At 48.0% G+C, this 16,677-nt stretch overlaps 6 protein-coding genes across 6 annotated transcripts; 3 read left to right on the top strand and 3 right to left on the bottom strand.

Annotated features, from left to right (window-relative positions):
- Positions 1 to 3,175: 3,175 nt before the first annotated feature.
- On the top strand, positions 3,176 to 4,152 carry N7519_004490 (uncharacterized protein; the record flags this gene model as incomplete). Its single annotated transcript, XM_057291266.1, has 3 exons — positions 3,176 to 3,463; positions 3,530 to 3,769; positions 3,838 to 4,152. 3 exons carry the CDS (start codon positions 3,176 to 3,178, stop codon positions 4,150 to 4,152), a joined length of 843 nt encoding a protein of 280 aa, XP_057152468.1.
- Positions 4,153 to 5,386: 1,234 nt separating this feature from the next.
- On the bottom strand, positions 5,387 to 6,354 carry N7519_004489 (WSC domain-containing protein; the record flags this gene model as incomplete). The annotated part of the gene is made up of 3 exons (XM_057291265.1): positions 5,387 to 5,407; positions 5,461 to 5,954; positions 6,018 to 6,354. 3 exons carry the CDS (start codon positions 6,352 to 6,354, stop codon positions 5,387 to 5,389), a joined length of 852 nt encoding a protein of 283 aa, XP_057152467.1.
- A 1-nt stretch (position 6,355) lies between these two features.
- N7519_004488 (uncharacterized protein) lies at positions 6,356 to 6,620 on the top strand (the record flags this gene model as incomplete). The annotated part of the gene is made up of 2 exons (XM_057291264.1): positions 6,356 to 6,487; positions 6,561 to 6,620. The coding sequence occupies 2 exons, from the start codon at positions 6,356 to 6,358 to the stop codon at positions 6,618 to 6,620; spliced, it is 192 nt and encodes a 63-aa protein (XP_057152466.1).
- A 4,095-nt stretch (positions 6,621 to 10,715) lies between these two features.
- On the bottom strand, positions 10,716 to 11,718 carry N7519_004487 (CDP-diacylglycerol-serine O-phosphatidyltransferase; the record flags this gene model as incomplete). The annotated part of the gene is made up of 4 exons (XM_057291263.1): positions 10,716 to 11,084; positions 11,142 to 11,323; positions 11,443 to 11,480; positions 11,537 to 11,718. 4 exons carry the CDS (start codon positions 11,716 to 11,718, stop codon positions 10,716 to 10,718), a joined length of 771 nt encoding a protein of 256 aa, XP_057152465.1.
- A 469-nt stretch (positions 11,719 to 12,187) lies between these two features.
- On the bottom strand, positions 12,188 to 13,041 carry N7519_004486 (H/ACA ribonucleoprotein complex subunit GAR1/NAF1; the record flags this gene model as incomplete). The annotated part of the gene is made up of 5 exons (XM_057291262.1): positions 12,188 to 12,437; positions 12,491 to 12,636; positions 12,701 to 12,801; positions 12,858 to 12,905; positions 12,975 to 13,041. The coding sequence occupies 5 exons, from the start codon at positions 13,039 to 13,041 to the stop codon at positions 12,188 to 12,190; spliced, it is 612 nt and encodes a 203-aa protein (XP_057152464.1).
- A 159-nt stretch (positions 13,042 to 13,200) lies between these two features.
- N7519_004485 (threonine--tRNA ligase THS1) lies at positions 13,201 to 15,610 on the top strand (the record flags this gene model as incomplete). The annotated part of the gene is given in 5 exon segments (XM_057291261.1): positions 13,201 to 13,209; positions 13,284 to 13,533; positions 13,547 to 13,832; positions 13,895 to 14,159; positions 14,219 to 15,610. 5 exon segments carry the CDS (start codon positions 13,201 to 13,203, stop codon positions 15,608 to 15,610), a joined length of 2,202 nt encoding a protein of 733 aa, XP_057152463.1.
- Between the last annotated feature and the right edge of the window lie 1,067 nt (positions 15,611 to 16,677).

The raw sequence follows: 16,677 nt of genomic DNA, 5'->3' as shown, positions 1-16,677 counted from the left end.
ATATGTTGTTTACATCGTCATCAGTAATCTACCTATGCTTCCTGTTCCTGGGGAACTTCCCCACACTGACTAAGATCGTAACCTTCCACTAAAAAGAAAAACAAGAGAGTCGAGGTCCGAACCCTACAAAGTGGAGCAACGGTCTATTGAATAAAAGAATACGTCCTGATTCTCTCTCTCCCTCTTACAGGGAAAACTTCGGCGTAAGCAGAGTTCTCCATGCATTTTCCTGCGTCGTCCTTTGCAAGGATACGCTAATGGCGTAAAACCCCTGCATGCTTAGGTTATGTTTCAGATAGCCCCATCGATCAGGCCATGCCATGTGGCCACCTTTTGCAAGGCAGATTTCGAGGTGAGCACCGTTGCCTACATCTGGTAACGATCGTTGTTTAAGTCATAACACTGCTATCATGGATACAACGTACCTACAACATACATACTCTCGGAAAATTATGTATAGCGGATTGCAACACTAATTTATTTCTCAATAATATACTTGTCTTGGCTTTGGGCTTTGCTTTTTTTCCCTCAGAAGAAAAAACCCTTTCTTTAAATTCTTATAGCAAATCACAGCCATGTACTCCGTATCCGAGCTCACTACCGAATCCAACAAGGACATTGCCATTAATTTTAAATCCACTTCATTTCCTCTCAGCTTGCAGGGGGCTTGCAGCAAGGATCATGATCCTTGTAACCCATGTGGCTGCATTACACCAAAACGGAAAAGAAATGAGAGCTAATTTAGGGCACGTAACCATGCAGACACTACTGCAGCATCTGCATGCAGAGGGCTGGCCATTTTCAGGTAAATGTACTGTGCATGAAGCGTTGACTATTTACTCAAACGGGAATAAGTGACTCTCCCGTTCCATGTCCGTTACCGTGTCCGTGTCCGCGGACACTCCGCGGACAACCCTGCCAGTCGTTAGATCAGGAAGGTGCTCGTGTTGATCTAGGATGATTTAGGTGTCTTTGCTGTCTTTATACTTATTTATAACCATTATCCTCGATATAATTAGTCTGCATAGTACAATTAACTTGGGATTTTCCCGATCGGCTCGGTAAAATCATCGCAAATCATATCCTAGTCATCCAAGAGCAGGCAATAATTAACGCAGATTATTATCAAGTACCTTTGGATCTTAATAATAATTGAGTGGTTACATTCCCAAAACCCGACGTCGGGGAATCGGGGTTTGCAGGGATTTCGCTATAGAGGAAATGTAACGGAACAAGAAGCCGACGTGCACAACCAAGGGGTGTAAACAAGCTAATCTTTGGACACTTACTTACTCCAGATATTGCAGTGTCACGGTATGGGGAAAACTAGATCTACAATATTGTACACGAATCATCGCCGAATTTCCCGAATTTCCCGATTACCCCTTTTCCTTTTCATTTCCCAATCATGCCTTTCTTTGCTGTACGGAGAGTTGTATCTTCCGACATGCGACGGAGCTAATTCCTTCGCTCTCATCCGTTCGAGACCACATGGCCAAAACTGTGGGCCTCTTGTAGATCGCTCAACGGGTGTCGCAAAGTGCTCCCCAGTTTGAAGTTCCTACATGTATCTAGCCAACTTGGGTAGGTTGTTTAGAGAGACACTAAGCTCAATCCAGCTATATACTCTTTTGAGTCTTTCCAGCATACTGGTTATTAGCCTGACTTCTAGAATGCTACCTCACCAAGCTAATTAAGGAACATTACGCCGTCTTTTTGCAGCCAACAACAACACCTAAATCCAATTGGCGTGGAATTACTCTGCCTAGATGCATTCGAGTTTAGGTGCATGGCCAAGGGCTCAATGATAGATCACCATACGCATGACATCATGCACACCCGGTGTTCTGGGCATCAGCGTGCATCTGCCTGGTCATGCTTGTTGACGCTGTTGGTTCTGCTGTGGTTTCTATTGGCTTGTTGTTCTGCAGCCTGAGGATGATCGTGTAACAATTGTCCGATTGGGAAGGCTGAAAATAGGCATGGCTAATTGTGTTCTCGTTGCCCGCCAGACCTTTTCTTCTTTTTGTTATTGTATATTGATCGACGCCAGTTCGACTCCATATCATTTCCGGGAATCTCGGCAATTTACTCCGGTATCTCCGGGACTTTATATTTGACGACATGGGTCATGAGAAGAGAAATGAGACCATAATGCGAATCAAGTAGATCCAAATTATCCCATTCCACCAGCCTGTCCTATCCGATCTAGACTAGTGTATCCAATATATCTTTAGCGGGTAATCTCCAGCACCAACGGGACATGCTGCAATCCTTCGGGCCTCCCGGCAAGGGCTAATATTTTGATCAGCACACCTGATTTTTCAGCTGTAACAGACTACCAGACTAGTTTGGCTGGTCTCCTCCAATCTCTTTTTCCTGTTTTCCTTCTGCTGCAGGTCTAGATCGTCGCTGGATTAGCGTTGCATGGAGCCATGTGGCTGTTAAGTCCGGCTCAAGTCCGGTTTAGGTCCGCCTAACCGTTGTTGGGTCTGGCGTTGATCTACGGAGTACTTGGGCCGTCGATCCTGAGTACGACATATGCCATGCTGGGGGATTGGGCGGTTAGGGGGTTTGGGGGTGAGAGGCTGTGCCAACATGGACTAGTTAGTTGGCTACCATTGGGGCTGGCCATCTGGCAGTTGTGATCCATGTAGTTCTTTGCGAGGTCTGTGTGAGTATCTTTCCTAATATCATGGAAAGTGAGGGAATATAATGTTAGGCATCAGCGAAGGGTACCCAGGTAGTTGGAGGTTGCCCTCTTGTTCTTTGTTTAGTGGTTTAGCCCAAAGAGGGAGACCAAATTGGTTTGCTTGATACTCAATTATATCCAGTCCAAGAGTGATGGGCTTTCGAGGTTCGGGATACTCTTCGCATCACTTCGGATGGGATCTTTCCCTCATCCCTTGAGGAGTTGTGAATAACCTCATTTTGCATGGAAAAGACGAACCTTGGAAGGAGCGTTCTTCGCTCTTTGTTCCTTCCAAAACAACATCCATGAGACTACCTTGGACTCATCTAATGCGCTCAATGATGTTTGATGGACATACCCTTTTGTTTGTCTTGTCGTGACTGAGGCTTTTCATTCTTACGTCTTCTTGTTTTCTCTTCTTCCCTCACCTTTCGCATCGTGCTTCATCTTCCCCATCGGTTGAAGACCTTTCCTTCTTACACCATGCCTCCAAAAGGGGCTGAAGCGGCAAATGGCTCCCAAACCCCCACAAAGGCAGCGGAATGTACTGACAACACTCCTAATACGCCTGCGGCAAGTCACGGTGTTCACGCGAAACTTCTCGAATACACCCATCCAGCAGAAACGGGCTGGTGCATCCAATGCTTCAGGGTAGCAGTGCGTGACTGGGACGAGAATGAGTGGGATCGACCCCTCAAGATAAACTGCATTCGCGATGCCGATTCCAAGCGTTGTCAACGATGTTGCCATGCCCACGACAAATGTGAACTCGTGAGTATTCCTTAGTGTTTCGGTCATTCACTCGTGTGTTATACTCATTCAAATTCTCTATTGCAGCTCTATAAAGGTATCAGGGGCCACGGGTTCGAACTGCACGCATTACTGGAGTGGGTAATGGAGTTTTGGATCAACGAGGAATCCGAATTCGGACAAACCGACGATGCTAGCCTGGTTCACGATATAGAGATTGTCCACGCCGCTGCAGTGGCTGTGCGAGATCTCTGCGCCGGTCTTGATCGTCTCATCAAGTCCCATGGCAGCGCTCACAACTTAGTCGGCGAGCGTGATGGAAGTGCCGTGAGTCTACCTCATCTTTTGGGCTTTCGTGCACAATTTCACCCTGGCTGACTTTCCGAGGGGTTTAGGCAGATGAAGCTAAAGCTTCCTACGCTCAGTACTGTTCTTATCGGCGTCGTTTCTTGCAAGTTCCGCCTCCGCTTGGTCCCCGTAGCGATGGTACTCCACACCCCAAGCGCATCCAATTCGAGCATTGTGCTCGCCAACACCTTCGTCTTGATATCCATTCTGACTTTGGTCTGCCTTGGTATATGAGCGTTCTCTCGTTCAAGGAAACCATCGAGGGGTTGATTCGGGATGAATGTGATCACAGTGATGCCAACATCGTCGCCTGGTATACCACTATGCTGGCCACATTCCCTTTGACCATCTCTCTGCTATAGGCACAGGTAACTCGTCTCGCTATCTTCTTATGTTCTTTTCGGGCGATCTTCGCAATGCGTCGCTTCCATTCATGCTTTCCATGTTGTTTTTGCAAGGTTTCTACATTTTGTGTTCGGTGACGCATGAATCTTGGGGATCTTGTTTGATATTGAGCTCTCATACTGAATTAACTTGAAATTTTGCCTCCATTTCTTGTTTGTAATAACTTTCGGGCGTTTGTTTATCTCCTTGTTCATGTGAATACCCAATTGTAAAAGTGATGCGTGACTTGTTACAAGGTTGGCTGCAATAAACCGACGGACCTGGCTGAACACGCCAAAATACAGTTGACCTTCGCTTGTTTATATTTACAGGCTAGTATCAGTAGGCCAATAGAAAATGAACTATCTCAGACTGTTAGAACAGATAATCAATGCAAGGTATCTGATCGAATAGATACCAAAGCATCCAGAGATGCCAGAGATATAAGAGACATATATGGACCGATGGCAGACCCAGTTTTGACCAACTCAGCGACTATTAGTTTACTTTCCAAGCAAATGATCACAATCTGATGTGCATATCCATTCTCACATTAAGTACAGCTGATTGATCTCGCCTATTTACAGCCATTTCCTGAATCAGACCAAGCCGGAGCGAAGTGGAGAATGCGAGAAGCTCATTATAGGACCGATAGACGAAGACCTGGCTGGAAACAGGAAGAGAGACCACAAAGGGGAAAAAGTAAAAAGGAATCACGTAAAAGGAATGGTCTGCTCGTAAAAAGGAAAATGTCGAGCAATGATGGAGCCGAAATAAAAAGAAACGCCTTTTCGGACACGTCTCTATATCCACAGAGACTTCACTATAATTGAACAAGATACAATGATCGGGGTCTTCGGCAGAGAACGCTGGTGACGCGGTTGATTTCCCAATGTAGATCCTAAAAGGTGATGATCATGAAGTAGGGCAACGCCGTCTTGATATGGAGTCACGGAGCGCATCGGCAAAAAGCAGCTCAGAGGCAGGGCTGAAGAGACAGCAGGTTACCAGCTGGGGCACACCGACTGGGTCAGGCCGTATGCCGTTCGGATATCGTCACTCCGCTGAATAACCCGACTAGAAAGATAATGACAACAGGATAGGGAAGCTCTCATAAAGTAGTTTGATTGACGCAGAGATGAGGTTGGGTTTCGCTAATACCAAGTGGAAAGAAAGAGAAGGAGCATAAATGTTCGAAAAATGGGTATTGTTTTAGCGATCAGGATTCGTCACCTGTATCATAAGTCAGCTTGGAAACAATATCAACAGGTGATGTGCGCATTTACCTGCAAGATCCGGCGAGAGAAGTCATGGTCATCATCTATGCTGCCATTGCTTTGGCGGCGCTGAGCCATGTAGTCGCCATCGAACCGAGAATCGGACATCGAGGGCGGGCCCGAGGTACGGCCATAGCCGCCAGTGACACCACCCGCAGCACCGGCCTTGTTCTTCTTGGATCGCCACCAGAAGAACGCAGCACCGCAGAGAGCAGCGAATCCGACCACTCCTACGACGACTCCGGCCGCAATTGCGGCAGTATTCTTGCTCTTTGCGGCCTCTGCCTTCATATCTTCGTCGGAGGCTTTCGCACTAGCCTCAGGTGTCACGGTCTCTGTCGTTTCACCGGAAGTACTGGAAGTAGTGGAGGCAGATCCGTCGGTTTTCGTCGTAGTTTTGCTGTCGGTACCGCTCTTGGTTGTGGTGGACTCGGAGTCGGAGTATGTGGGAACATCATCTTCTAAACCTGTGGTATAGACAGAGTAGAAGCCGGGACCACCACCTATTCGAGATTATTGTTAGCAAGTCAATTCTCTGAGAGTCATGGATGGACGTGTAGACATACACATATCATCAGGCCAGCCACTGCATGACTTGCTGCATTTGTCGTTTGAAACCTTGGAACTGGCTGGTGGTAGTGTGTTACCGCACACACAGTCAGATCCTCCCGTCAAAGCAAATGCCGCATAGTCCGAGTCTTTGGCGCAGTGGTCCAGACACCATCCAGAACTCTGGTATGTCCAGCTCGTGGACTTCCCGTATCCAGGAATGCCAGAATAGCAACCCTGGAGCGTCCCTACTGGTGCGCCACGAGGAAGCACCTTGAAGTCTTTCGCAACCGCCGAGGTGGCTGCCATTAGCATACTGGACACCACGAGGGCGCCTTGGGTGTGGAAAAGCATGATGTGTTGGGAGGGTAGGGAAGTCGAGTATCGAAATCAGCGCGGAAAGGAAACACCGCTGGACGCAGTCGCAGGGATGATTGACGAAGGACTGGGGACGGCCTGCGTAACCCTCAAGAACTTCTGTTTGAATGTATGTCGGTAGACGTCGTTTGTTCTGAAACTGTGCACCGCGTTGGTACTGAATTATTCGCTCAGATACTCAGGGCGTGTCCAACGAGGAAGGCGAGATTTTGCGGTCGGAAAAAGGAGTGAAAGGAAAGTGATCGTTGTGTTGACGGATACCCAAGTATGTGGTCGAGTTGAAGGTTCACCCCTCTACAATTCGGGAGAGAGAGTGAGCGACCGTGAACTAAGCACCAGTTCAGTTGATAACCCCCAAATAAAAGGAGTAAACGAGCGAAGAAATCAGGTTGTACGTATGTAACGAATGTGTGGGAAGGGGAAATAGGAAGATCAGGAGGAAAGAGAAGTGTGACGGATAATGGATCCCTTGGGAAAGGGACTGTTAAGGGGTCTGTGTTCCCCAGAGGAGGTATGAGGTACTTGAAATATGGGGGGAAGGCCCTGGTGCACTCGAGTACCGGGTACTTTCCGCGCAGGTCTTTCACGGGTGGTTTCAATATTGTTTGCTCCTTGTATGGTACAGTATCAGGTATACAAACAAAGACTCATCCAATGATATGTCGATATATCTTAGGTAATCAGGCACCCGTCCAGGTTAACCAGGGTACTGTGTCAGATCAGCTTCCCATTTTGGTCAGACACGGCAGCTGATGGAGTCCTTGGGCATGCCGCTAGTCTGCTTTGGGCGCCAAGCGGTGATGATGAGACTCTCATTGTGTGAACCTCGTCCAATATTCAATATCAATGGTATTACCCAGTGCTCCATACTTTACTACTCCGTACAGGGACCGATGAAAGATCGTCCTTGCCACATGAAGAAGACCCTTGATGACGACTTTGTGTTTGACCCCTCAAAAATTGTACAACTCATAGCACAATTAGTCCTCGGCTAAGGACGCTTTGTTCTGCCTTAGTGTCTACTTTCATTGATCTGCTCTCTACTCCGTATACATGACTGGTCAACATACGCCACGTCCTTTGTGGCTGGCAAGTGCATCCTTGGCTGATGGTCGAGGGGAAATTCAGATCTCCATTTGATAAATTGCGGCCGAATTTTGTTGAAAGAAAAAGAAATACCATTTCATCATGGAACGGGCTCATTTCCCAGGCGGAGCCAATTTCAATACCTCATACAAGCGCTAAGAACCTCCACATTTGTTACAGAGTACTCGGTACAACATGAAACCTGAAGGATTTAGTATAGGATTTAACCTTATGTTTTGAGTCGTCGCACCCAACAATATATACTCCAAGCTCACTGTCTTCTTGATCCCTGTTCATGCCCCTTTTCCATTTTCTAAATTATGTCCATGGGTAATGAGCGGCCACTCCCGGGACCATACCTTGGAAATTATGATCGGTCTTTCTCCGTACCGTTCCTGTAACAAAAGTAACAAAACAAACCCTGCTTCAGCCACAAAAAACGGCGCACTGTGGCTCAGATCTCCATATGTACAACTCACCTAGTTATTATGTGCAAGTCTATAAATGGCCTACGAGGGCTGTGTTCAACCTTATATTTTGTATTTTGTACCTTGAAATTTTTTTAGTCCTATGTGCTTCAAGTGTCTTGTTCGTGGCTTGACTGCATAATAGTATGTGGTATTATTAACACTGCCTACTACGTATTCTCATACCTATAACATCCCTGGAAATATCGGAGGTTATTTAATCTAACCACGTTACCGTCATGCGAGAATTCCTGACTTTGAGACATCCACAGGTCCTTTACTCCGTACAATATACTCCGTACGGAGTACTGAATTGAGAGATAAAGTTACTGGTAAATATGCGGCCAAGTGCGCTCTGGATAACCAATGTGTATAATATATCAGCTGTGCCTTGCAGATCTAGTCCCTTGCAACACAGTCTGAACTACGGATTCGATTGTTATTGCAAATGCACGACCATTTCACATAAGCCTCATGGCCAATGAGTTCAAATCCTTTCAACGGTCAACACAACTGCCTGCGCAGGTAAACATTTCGACACGGACACCACGACGTTCGATAGTTATAGCCAATTTAAGGCCATCAACCTTATTCCCGTCTAAAGACGCCCGCGGCCATATAACCCACAGAGCAAACAATAAGTTCTCAAGGTGACCGATCTTCCGACAGTGAGACATCCTAATCATCCAGTCGGATCCGACATCCGAGTATTGCTCGCCCAGAGCCTCCAAAAAGACGGTATGCGCAGGCAATACAGGTCCGTACAGCGTACTCGTACACAGTAAAATGCGTCAACAAGCACACCTGCCTAGACCTGTCCAAACGGAGAGAAAGATATTCCGGGATCAGTGGCGCCCACTAGACCGGTTGGATTCTCCACCTGCCAAAGGAATCATGTAGAAAACACATCCCCCTTGCCTTGCCAGGGTAATAGCGAGAAACAGAATCGAAGAAGGAAAAGGTCTATTCAGGTTGCTTGGGTCTTTCGTATTTACTCGGATATCCAACGAGAGTGAACACCAGTTCAACTTGTTCAAACTGTGGGTAAGAAGAGTGTTCGGAATTGGATATCAAAGTGAAACTTGTGTCTCGGTCTAGACCCTACGTGTCTGGCCAAGAGTCAGCATTCTAATTTTAAATGCTAAAAATTCTGATTTCGCCTGTGACCTTTTCGCTTATTCTATCCATATTCTAGATCATACGGAAGGGCCGGCTTGGTGATTACCTCGGAAGAGAGTATCATTTCGCTTAGGGATATAACTCTGAACATGGACATATCCGAAGATAGCTGGGTACTTGACTCAGCCCAGATTCCATTTCAACCTTGAATATTGGAAATTGCATATGCAGGAAAAGGACATATTATTAAGCTCAACACAAACTACGTTAAAAGAAGCAAGAACACACCCTCAGACCTCAGATATAAGAGTAACTCGCACACGTCCCCACCAACCTATCCGAAACCCGTCGCTGGACACCATCCTGATCCGCCTCCTTCGCGTAGAACCAACACCAACCACGAGCACAAACATAGTGAATCCCATGTGGCACCTCCTTCTCGGTCCCGGCTATTTGCCTACGAGTGTACCTGCCGCATCGGCAGCGCGGATTGGCCGGACTTATCCCGCGTTGATCATCAAAGCAGATGAATCGATCACATAGATCGCATATGTAATATGGGCGGCCGGCATTGCCATTCGGGTTGTTGCCGTTGGCTATCTGCCTTATACCGTGTTCATAGCACTTTGGGCATCTCGGGGGCTCGAGTGTAGTTATGGTCATTGCTGCAGTCGGAATGGGCTTGGTCCCTACAGTGACTGGCTTAGATGTGGCCTGGTGACTTGGTAGTAGGACTTTCTGTGCTAACTTACGTTCGCTTTCATTCCATGTAATCAACGATTGTTTGTGTCGAAGTCCTCGTTGACAGATCCAGAGACTGAGAATACTTAGCCAAGTGGTCATCATGACGATCTCTATAGGTCAATATTGCGTCTGCTTGTCTATACTATCAGATTAGAAGAATATCCGTGGTTCACATTACGGCCACTCCAGAATGAGTGGTACGTCCGTCGATTCAACACGTACTGCAACAACCATCCACGCCGAATCCTAGGAGCCATACTCTTCGAGCAGGGACTGTCGTCTTTTACGTACCGATGTTTCCCTGTCTGAATAGCCGCCTTGTACCTGCTTCATTCCCTTCATTCCAGGTTGGGTCACTGGGCGATATCCTAAGTCAACGCTGATTCTGATCTTTGGACTCCCGATTTCCTATGCTTAAGGTCACTTGAATTCACAACCAGAGATGAAGAACTGTCTGGGGATTCTAATGGGGCTATAAAAAGAAGAATACAAAGCACCCATAGACCCGGCTAACGAAGGAAAGCAAAGGCAATGGAGGCCTACAAGATATCATGGGGTCATCTGGCAAACACAAAGATGTCAAAAAAGTACCATGTACTGACCAGCACTGCTTGTGTACTTGTTGAAGATCGACGACAATCAGCAGCTTGCTGTTGAAAGCTACAATCTCCAGCATGTGGACCTTATTAGCCACAATCATGCAATCAAACCCCTATGCGGAAGTCACAATGACTGTAATCAATCTATGCAATTGAATTTCAATTAAACATCCTTATTTAAGTGCATCGAGATCATGCTATGCCTTGCCTACAAACAACGGCCCTCTCGATATTTATTTTCAGTCGTCCAAGTTGAGAGAGACAACAGACTCAGGCATTTTTTTTTTCCAACAGTAAATGCGTGGCCAAATTTGGGTTGAGCTCATGGTTTAGGAATGTGTATCGTCTTGCTGACCATCATACATCCATGCAGAACGAACATCAGGACCACAGGGTGGAATTCGAAAATGGTACCTTCTGCGAAGAGGCCAAGAGGGATGTTCTCGTGCGTCCAGCTTTGAGAGACCCAGTAGGCCATAATGGCAGCGATTGACAGAGTGGTCGGAATGGGTGTGCCTTCGAAGTACTTGGATTTTCCGGTCTTATCCTTGGGCAGTACGGCTACAGTCACGTTGAACCGAGCGAGGCGGGTCAGACCGCAGAGAACGAAGAAACTGAGGAAGACGTGATCAAGCGAGGTCCGGATACCAAGAGCGAATGCGGCAGCAGCAGGAGCGAGACCGAAGGAGATCTAGGGAATATGGGCGTTAGCAATAACTCGTTGTAGTTACTTTGCAGGAGCAATTACGAGGTCAGCTAGCGAGTCGAGCTCTTGCCCCATGAGAGACGACTTCTTGCGCCATCTTGCGACTTTCCCATCCATAAAGTCGAAGAACAGGCCGAAAGGCATGAATGCGAGGGCAGCCCAGATGGCACCATATTTGGTTGGGTCTCCGAGGCAGTAGCGCATGGACGAAAAGACCGACATGACTGCTCAACATATTAGCGTGGATTGGAAAAAGGTTGGGAAATTGAGCTTGCCTCCACAGAAACCTAAGATAGAGTTAGCGAGCCAATTCAAAAGACTTCAGGATATTGCGATCTCTTACCATTCATTTCAGTAATCAGATCAGCAAGATGCAAGGCCCTGTTGAGTGTTAGGCTGAACCGAGAGCAAAGGAGCGCGGGAAGCACGAGACTGACTTCACCATGCTGAAATGACCATGATCCGAGGAAAGTAGCATTTTCTGCTTCTCCTGGCCTGTATATTGTAAGCTCCATTGCCCTTGAACGACCAGAGGGAACTCGAACGCACCTCCGTCACTCGAAGGTGGGACACCGCTGGAGGAATCGCTCGATGCCATGGTCGATGTCCGACGAGACATGCTCAAATGGATATCAGATTTGAAGAAGATCTATGGCAAAAGGATAGGCTGTCTCAATAAGATATGAAAAACGGCAAGATTGGGTAAGAAGAATAAAAATGCAGTCAATCCTGCTGGGGAGTGTTGACGAACGCACAGATTCGCTGAGCGGTCAACGTCATTTCAACTGCAGAGGCAGGCAGAGGCGGTGCAGCTGCGCCACACCAACTAGCCACGTCCCAACCAAATGTCCGAGCCGATTATGCCCGAATTTCTAAACGAGTTGCTAGGTTTAATACGGAGTATTTAATATGCAATTGCAAGTTCTGGAAAAATAAGAAAATAACAGAAACATTTTTGACTGGTGATATTCTACAGCCTGCAGCCAGTGAAGTTGCAATTGCGCAGATGCACAAGAAGACGGAAAGATATTCCTGAAAAAGCTCCCAGATCCCCCAAAACGCCATAAACAGACAGTACATTGGATCGATCAGTAGCCGCGACCACGGAAGCCACCGCCACCACGAGGGGCGCCACGACCACGAGAGAAGCCACCGCCGCCGCCGCCGCGGGAGAAACCACCACCACGACCACCGCCGAAGCCACCACGGCCACGGGGAGCACCACCACGGCCACCGCGACCACGGGGAGCACCGAATCCACCACGACCACGGGCAGCAGCACCACCGGCGCGCTTGGGCTTAGCAGCTCCTGGGGGAGGCTTGGGCTTGGGGAGGAACCTAGGAGGTGAGTTAGTCAGAAGTGGACGAATAAGTAGAACAGCGAATCGTACTTCTCGAGAGGGAGTAGCTTATCTCCGCCAATGTAGACCTTGTCACCAGCCTTGAAGGAAGTAGCGACAATACCGTCTTGGGGCTTCACGGTGAAGTAGACCTGGTTGATGGGACCGAGAATTTCGTCGACCTTGCCGATTTGGGTCTATAGAGAACAAGTTAGGTCATGAACTTGTCTATGATATTGATGTGGTGGGGTATTGGCGCACCTTGTTCTCCAGGTAGATAGGAGCGTTGAAGTAAGGAATCTTGGGGTTGACTGATTCGCAGACCATCTCACCCTCGCAGGAGTGCATCACGGAACCCAACTCTATTGGCATATCAGCGACACGAATCAATTATAGTCGATTTCAGAAGAATAATTACCCAGAACCTGCGCTGGGGGGCCGAATGACTGCTGGAAGCCTCCGCGACCTGCAACCCAAAAAATTTCGTTAGCTCCTTTTACATACTCGCATCGCATTCACGTTGGAAAATTCTCACCACCACGGCCACCACCGAAACCTCCCCGGTTGGCACCAGAAGCGTTACCACGACCACGGAAAGACATTTTGTGGTGATAAGGGTGATTGACTTGTACAAAGCTGGAGAAGTTTTCGCTTGGTGGAAACTCGAAGCGGTAAAGTGTCGGCTAAGGGCAGAACCAGCACGTGACCTGTGTTTCACCGCCCTCACGAAGAGTCAATTTTCCCCTCCACGCGGAGTATACATGATCAAAGTTCCTGCCCACAGTTTTATTCCTTTGCGCCATTGCTTCAAGGGTTTTAATTATGGCATCTGAAACCCCCCCAGGAGCTCCCCGTGCGGCCCGCCGCTGAAGCGCAGGCCAAAAACGCATCTGAAGCTGCCGCTGCCCCTCCAAAAGATGCGAATGCCAAATCCAAGCAGGCCCCGAGCCCCGATACCCTTCCCGAGTTCATGATCGAGCGAAACAAGCTCTTCGAGGAACTCTGGCAACAATATCTGGAGGAGACCAAGACCCGTCCCCACCCAGAGATCAACGTTACCCTTGACATTGGCGACGGCAACCCCCCCCTCCTCGGTCCCTGCCAAAGCCTTCGAGACCACTCCTGGATCTTTCCTCCGCGATGTTCCCAAGGACCTAAGTGCCAATATTGTTATTGCCAAGGTTGATGGAGAACTGTGGGATTTGAACCGACCTCTAGAGAAGGACTGCAGTGTGCTTCTTGTGCCCTTCAGCAACCCAGAGGCCCGCGAAGTTTTCTTCCATTCGTCCGCCCATGTCTTGGGCGAAAGCACAGAATGCGAGTACGGATGTCTTCTTTCCCACGGTCCGCCTACCCCTCAGGGTTTCTTCTACGATATGGCCATGCCGGACGGGTATGTTATCTTATCACCCTACCATTCACAATTGCGCCAATGCTAATATATGTGGAAAACAGACGGGTTGTCCGTGAAGCCGACTGGAAAGCGCTTGACACCAGGGCGTCGCGTATCTTCAAGGAGAAGCAAAGCTTCGACCGATTGGAGGTTTCCAAGGAGAACCTCAAAAAGATGTTCGCATACAGCAAATACAAGCTGCACTATATTGACAAGCTCGTCACCGGCGAAAGCAGCACCGTCTATCGTAACGGTACCCTTGTCGATCTCTGCCGAGGCCCTCATATTCAGAACACTGGCAAGATCAAGGCCTTCAAGATCATGCAGGTAAGCGTCGCTAGTTGACCTCTTGACCGAGGAAGACACATACTAATTTTTATTACCAGAACTCATCGGCCTACTTCCTTGGCGACCAGTCCAACGACTCTCTGCAGCGTATTCGCGGTGTTGCCTTCCCAGACAAGAAGCTAATGGCTGAGCACTTGAAATTCTTGGAAGAAGCCGAGAAGCGGAACCACCTGAGAATCGGCAAGGAGCAAGAGCTGTTCTTCTTCGATGAGGTGTCCCCCGGCTGCCCATTCCTCCTCCCCAACGGAACCAAGATCTACAACCAGATCCAGTCTCTTCTGCGTACTGAATACCGCAAGCGAGGCTACCAGGAGGTCCAGACCCCCAACATGTACGATGTTGGTATCTGGAAGACCTCCGGACACTGGGAGCACTACAAGGATGATATGTTCAAGCTGGATGTCGAGAAACGTGAGTGGGCTCTTAAGCCCATGAACTGCCCTGGGCACTTCATTATGTTCGGCCATCGTGAACGTAGTTACCGCGAGCTTCCTATGCGTATTGCAGACTTCGGTGCCCTGCACCGCAATGAGGCTTCGGGTGCCCTGAGTGGTCTAACACGCGTACGTCGTTTCCATCAAGACGATTCCCATGTAATATGTGACAAGTTGTCTATTATGTCTGAAGTTGAGGGCCTGTTCGACTTCTTGCAGTCCATATATGGGCTGTTTGGCTTCACCTTCAAGTTGAAGCTGTCCACCCGCCCCGAGAAGTACATGGGCGCGTTGGAGACCTGGGACCACGCCGAGGACCAGCTCAAGAAGGCCTTGACCAAGTTTAAGGGTGATGATTGGACCATTAATGAGGGTGACGGTGCCTTCTACGGACCCAAGATCGACATCACTATTGCCGATGCCCTCCAGCGTGAGTTCCAGTGCGCCACCATTCAACTCGATTACCAGGCCCCGATCAACTTCAAAATGGAGTACATGACCAAAGAGCAGAGCCAGACGGAGCAGCCCAAGGAGGGTGAGACCAGGGGCGACGAGCTTGCCCCCGGCCGTGCTCGTCCTGTTGTCATCCACCGTGCTATCATTGGCAGTTTCGAGCGATTCCTGGGCATCTTGATCGAGCACTTCGGTGGCAAGTGGCCCTTCTGGATCAGCCCTCGCCAGATCCTCATTGTTCCAGTTATGCCTGCCGTGAATGACTACGCCGAGGAGCTACAGAAGATCTTGCAGGGTGACAAGCTGAGTGTCGATATCGATATCAGCGGTAACACCATGCAGAAGAAGATTCGCACTGGCCAGCTGGCTCAGTACAACTTCATCTTCGTTGTCGGCGCATCGGAGCGTGAAACGAGGTCTGTCAACGTCCGCAACCGCGATGATCCTGCCACTCAGAAGCAGGGCGTGATGGTGCCCCTTGAGGAGGTGCGGATCAAGCTCAAGGCTCTGCGCAAGGAGCGTCGGTTGGAGAACGCTCTGTAGGGGATTATTTTACAGATTTACGGAAAATGAAATGAAGTACACGCAGATATGCTACTGATTCCACTAAATATCCATTATCCCACAGCATACTTACATATGCAATATAGTAGAGTAATCGGGGTCTTGGTTTGTCCTAATTACGTATATAATGATCTGTTTAAGCCTACTGCCGTTGCTTCTAACCTTCTCCAAATTTCTAACCTTCCCTTTCCGTATTTCCGCACTTTTGGCCGCTGTCGCCCACGGTAAAGCCCATAAGCCCTAATTTTTCGTATACCCTGTAGAGGCTAAGGAGTTTTTATCTTAATCATAACTCCATATAGTGGAGACTTTGTACACTTGACCCTATAGAAAGAAACAAAGCTTTAGGATCATTTTGGGGTGGATACAGTGATAACATTGTGGGCACTCTGATCGCTCAGGTTTCTTTAACCATTCTACCACGTTTTCGAGGTGAGCTATTATCGCCCGAACCAGTCCTTGTCAAAAGGGCTCATCTTTGCTACTTGTAGTTGTTTTATCAGAGATATATATATGAAACGTATTATTTGACAAGATAAGTGGAAGATAAACTATGATGTGTGGATCTATATGGGTGTATATCTGGGTTTCCATGAACACGAGGAGACTACATGTACTGTTTTGCTTCATTGGGATACATCTTTTAAGTCCGCTATATGCCGACTTCTCTTCCTCACGTCTGTACTTCCGCTAGGAGTCTGGCGACGTCTAGCTCCACTAGCTGTAGTCCGTAAGGATCCTCTTTGCGTGTCCTGTCTTCATTCCACCCAGATAACTTTTATAGAACCTAGGTAATTGTATCTCCTGTTGAGATAGCACTCAGTTCTTGGTGAGATGATATTCTTAAGAGGAAGGTGATGGATATAACCTAGGTCATCATATCGTCTATTGAGATTGCACTCAGTTCTTAGTGATATGCTATTCTTAAGTTAAGAGAAAGGCGATAGATACAACCTAGCTCATTGTATCTTCTGTTCAGATATCACTCAGTTCTCAGTGAGATGCTATTCTTAAGAGGACGGTGATGGATATAGCCTAGGTCATTA

The sequence above is a fragment of the Penicillium mononematosum genome (genome assembly GCF_028829835.1).
Source record: "Penicillium mononematosum strain IBT 11891 chromosome Unknown utg000002l:1.0-8112719.0:1.0-8118358.0, whole genome shotgun sequence".
Taxonomy (NCBI): Eukaryota; Fungi; Ascomycota; class Eurotiomycetes; order Eurotiales; family Aspergillaceae; genus Penicillium; species Penicillium mononematosum.
This window is presented reverse-complemented; position numbering and strand designations above follow the sequence as displayed.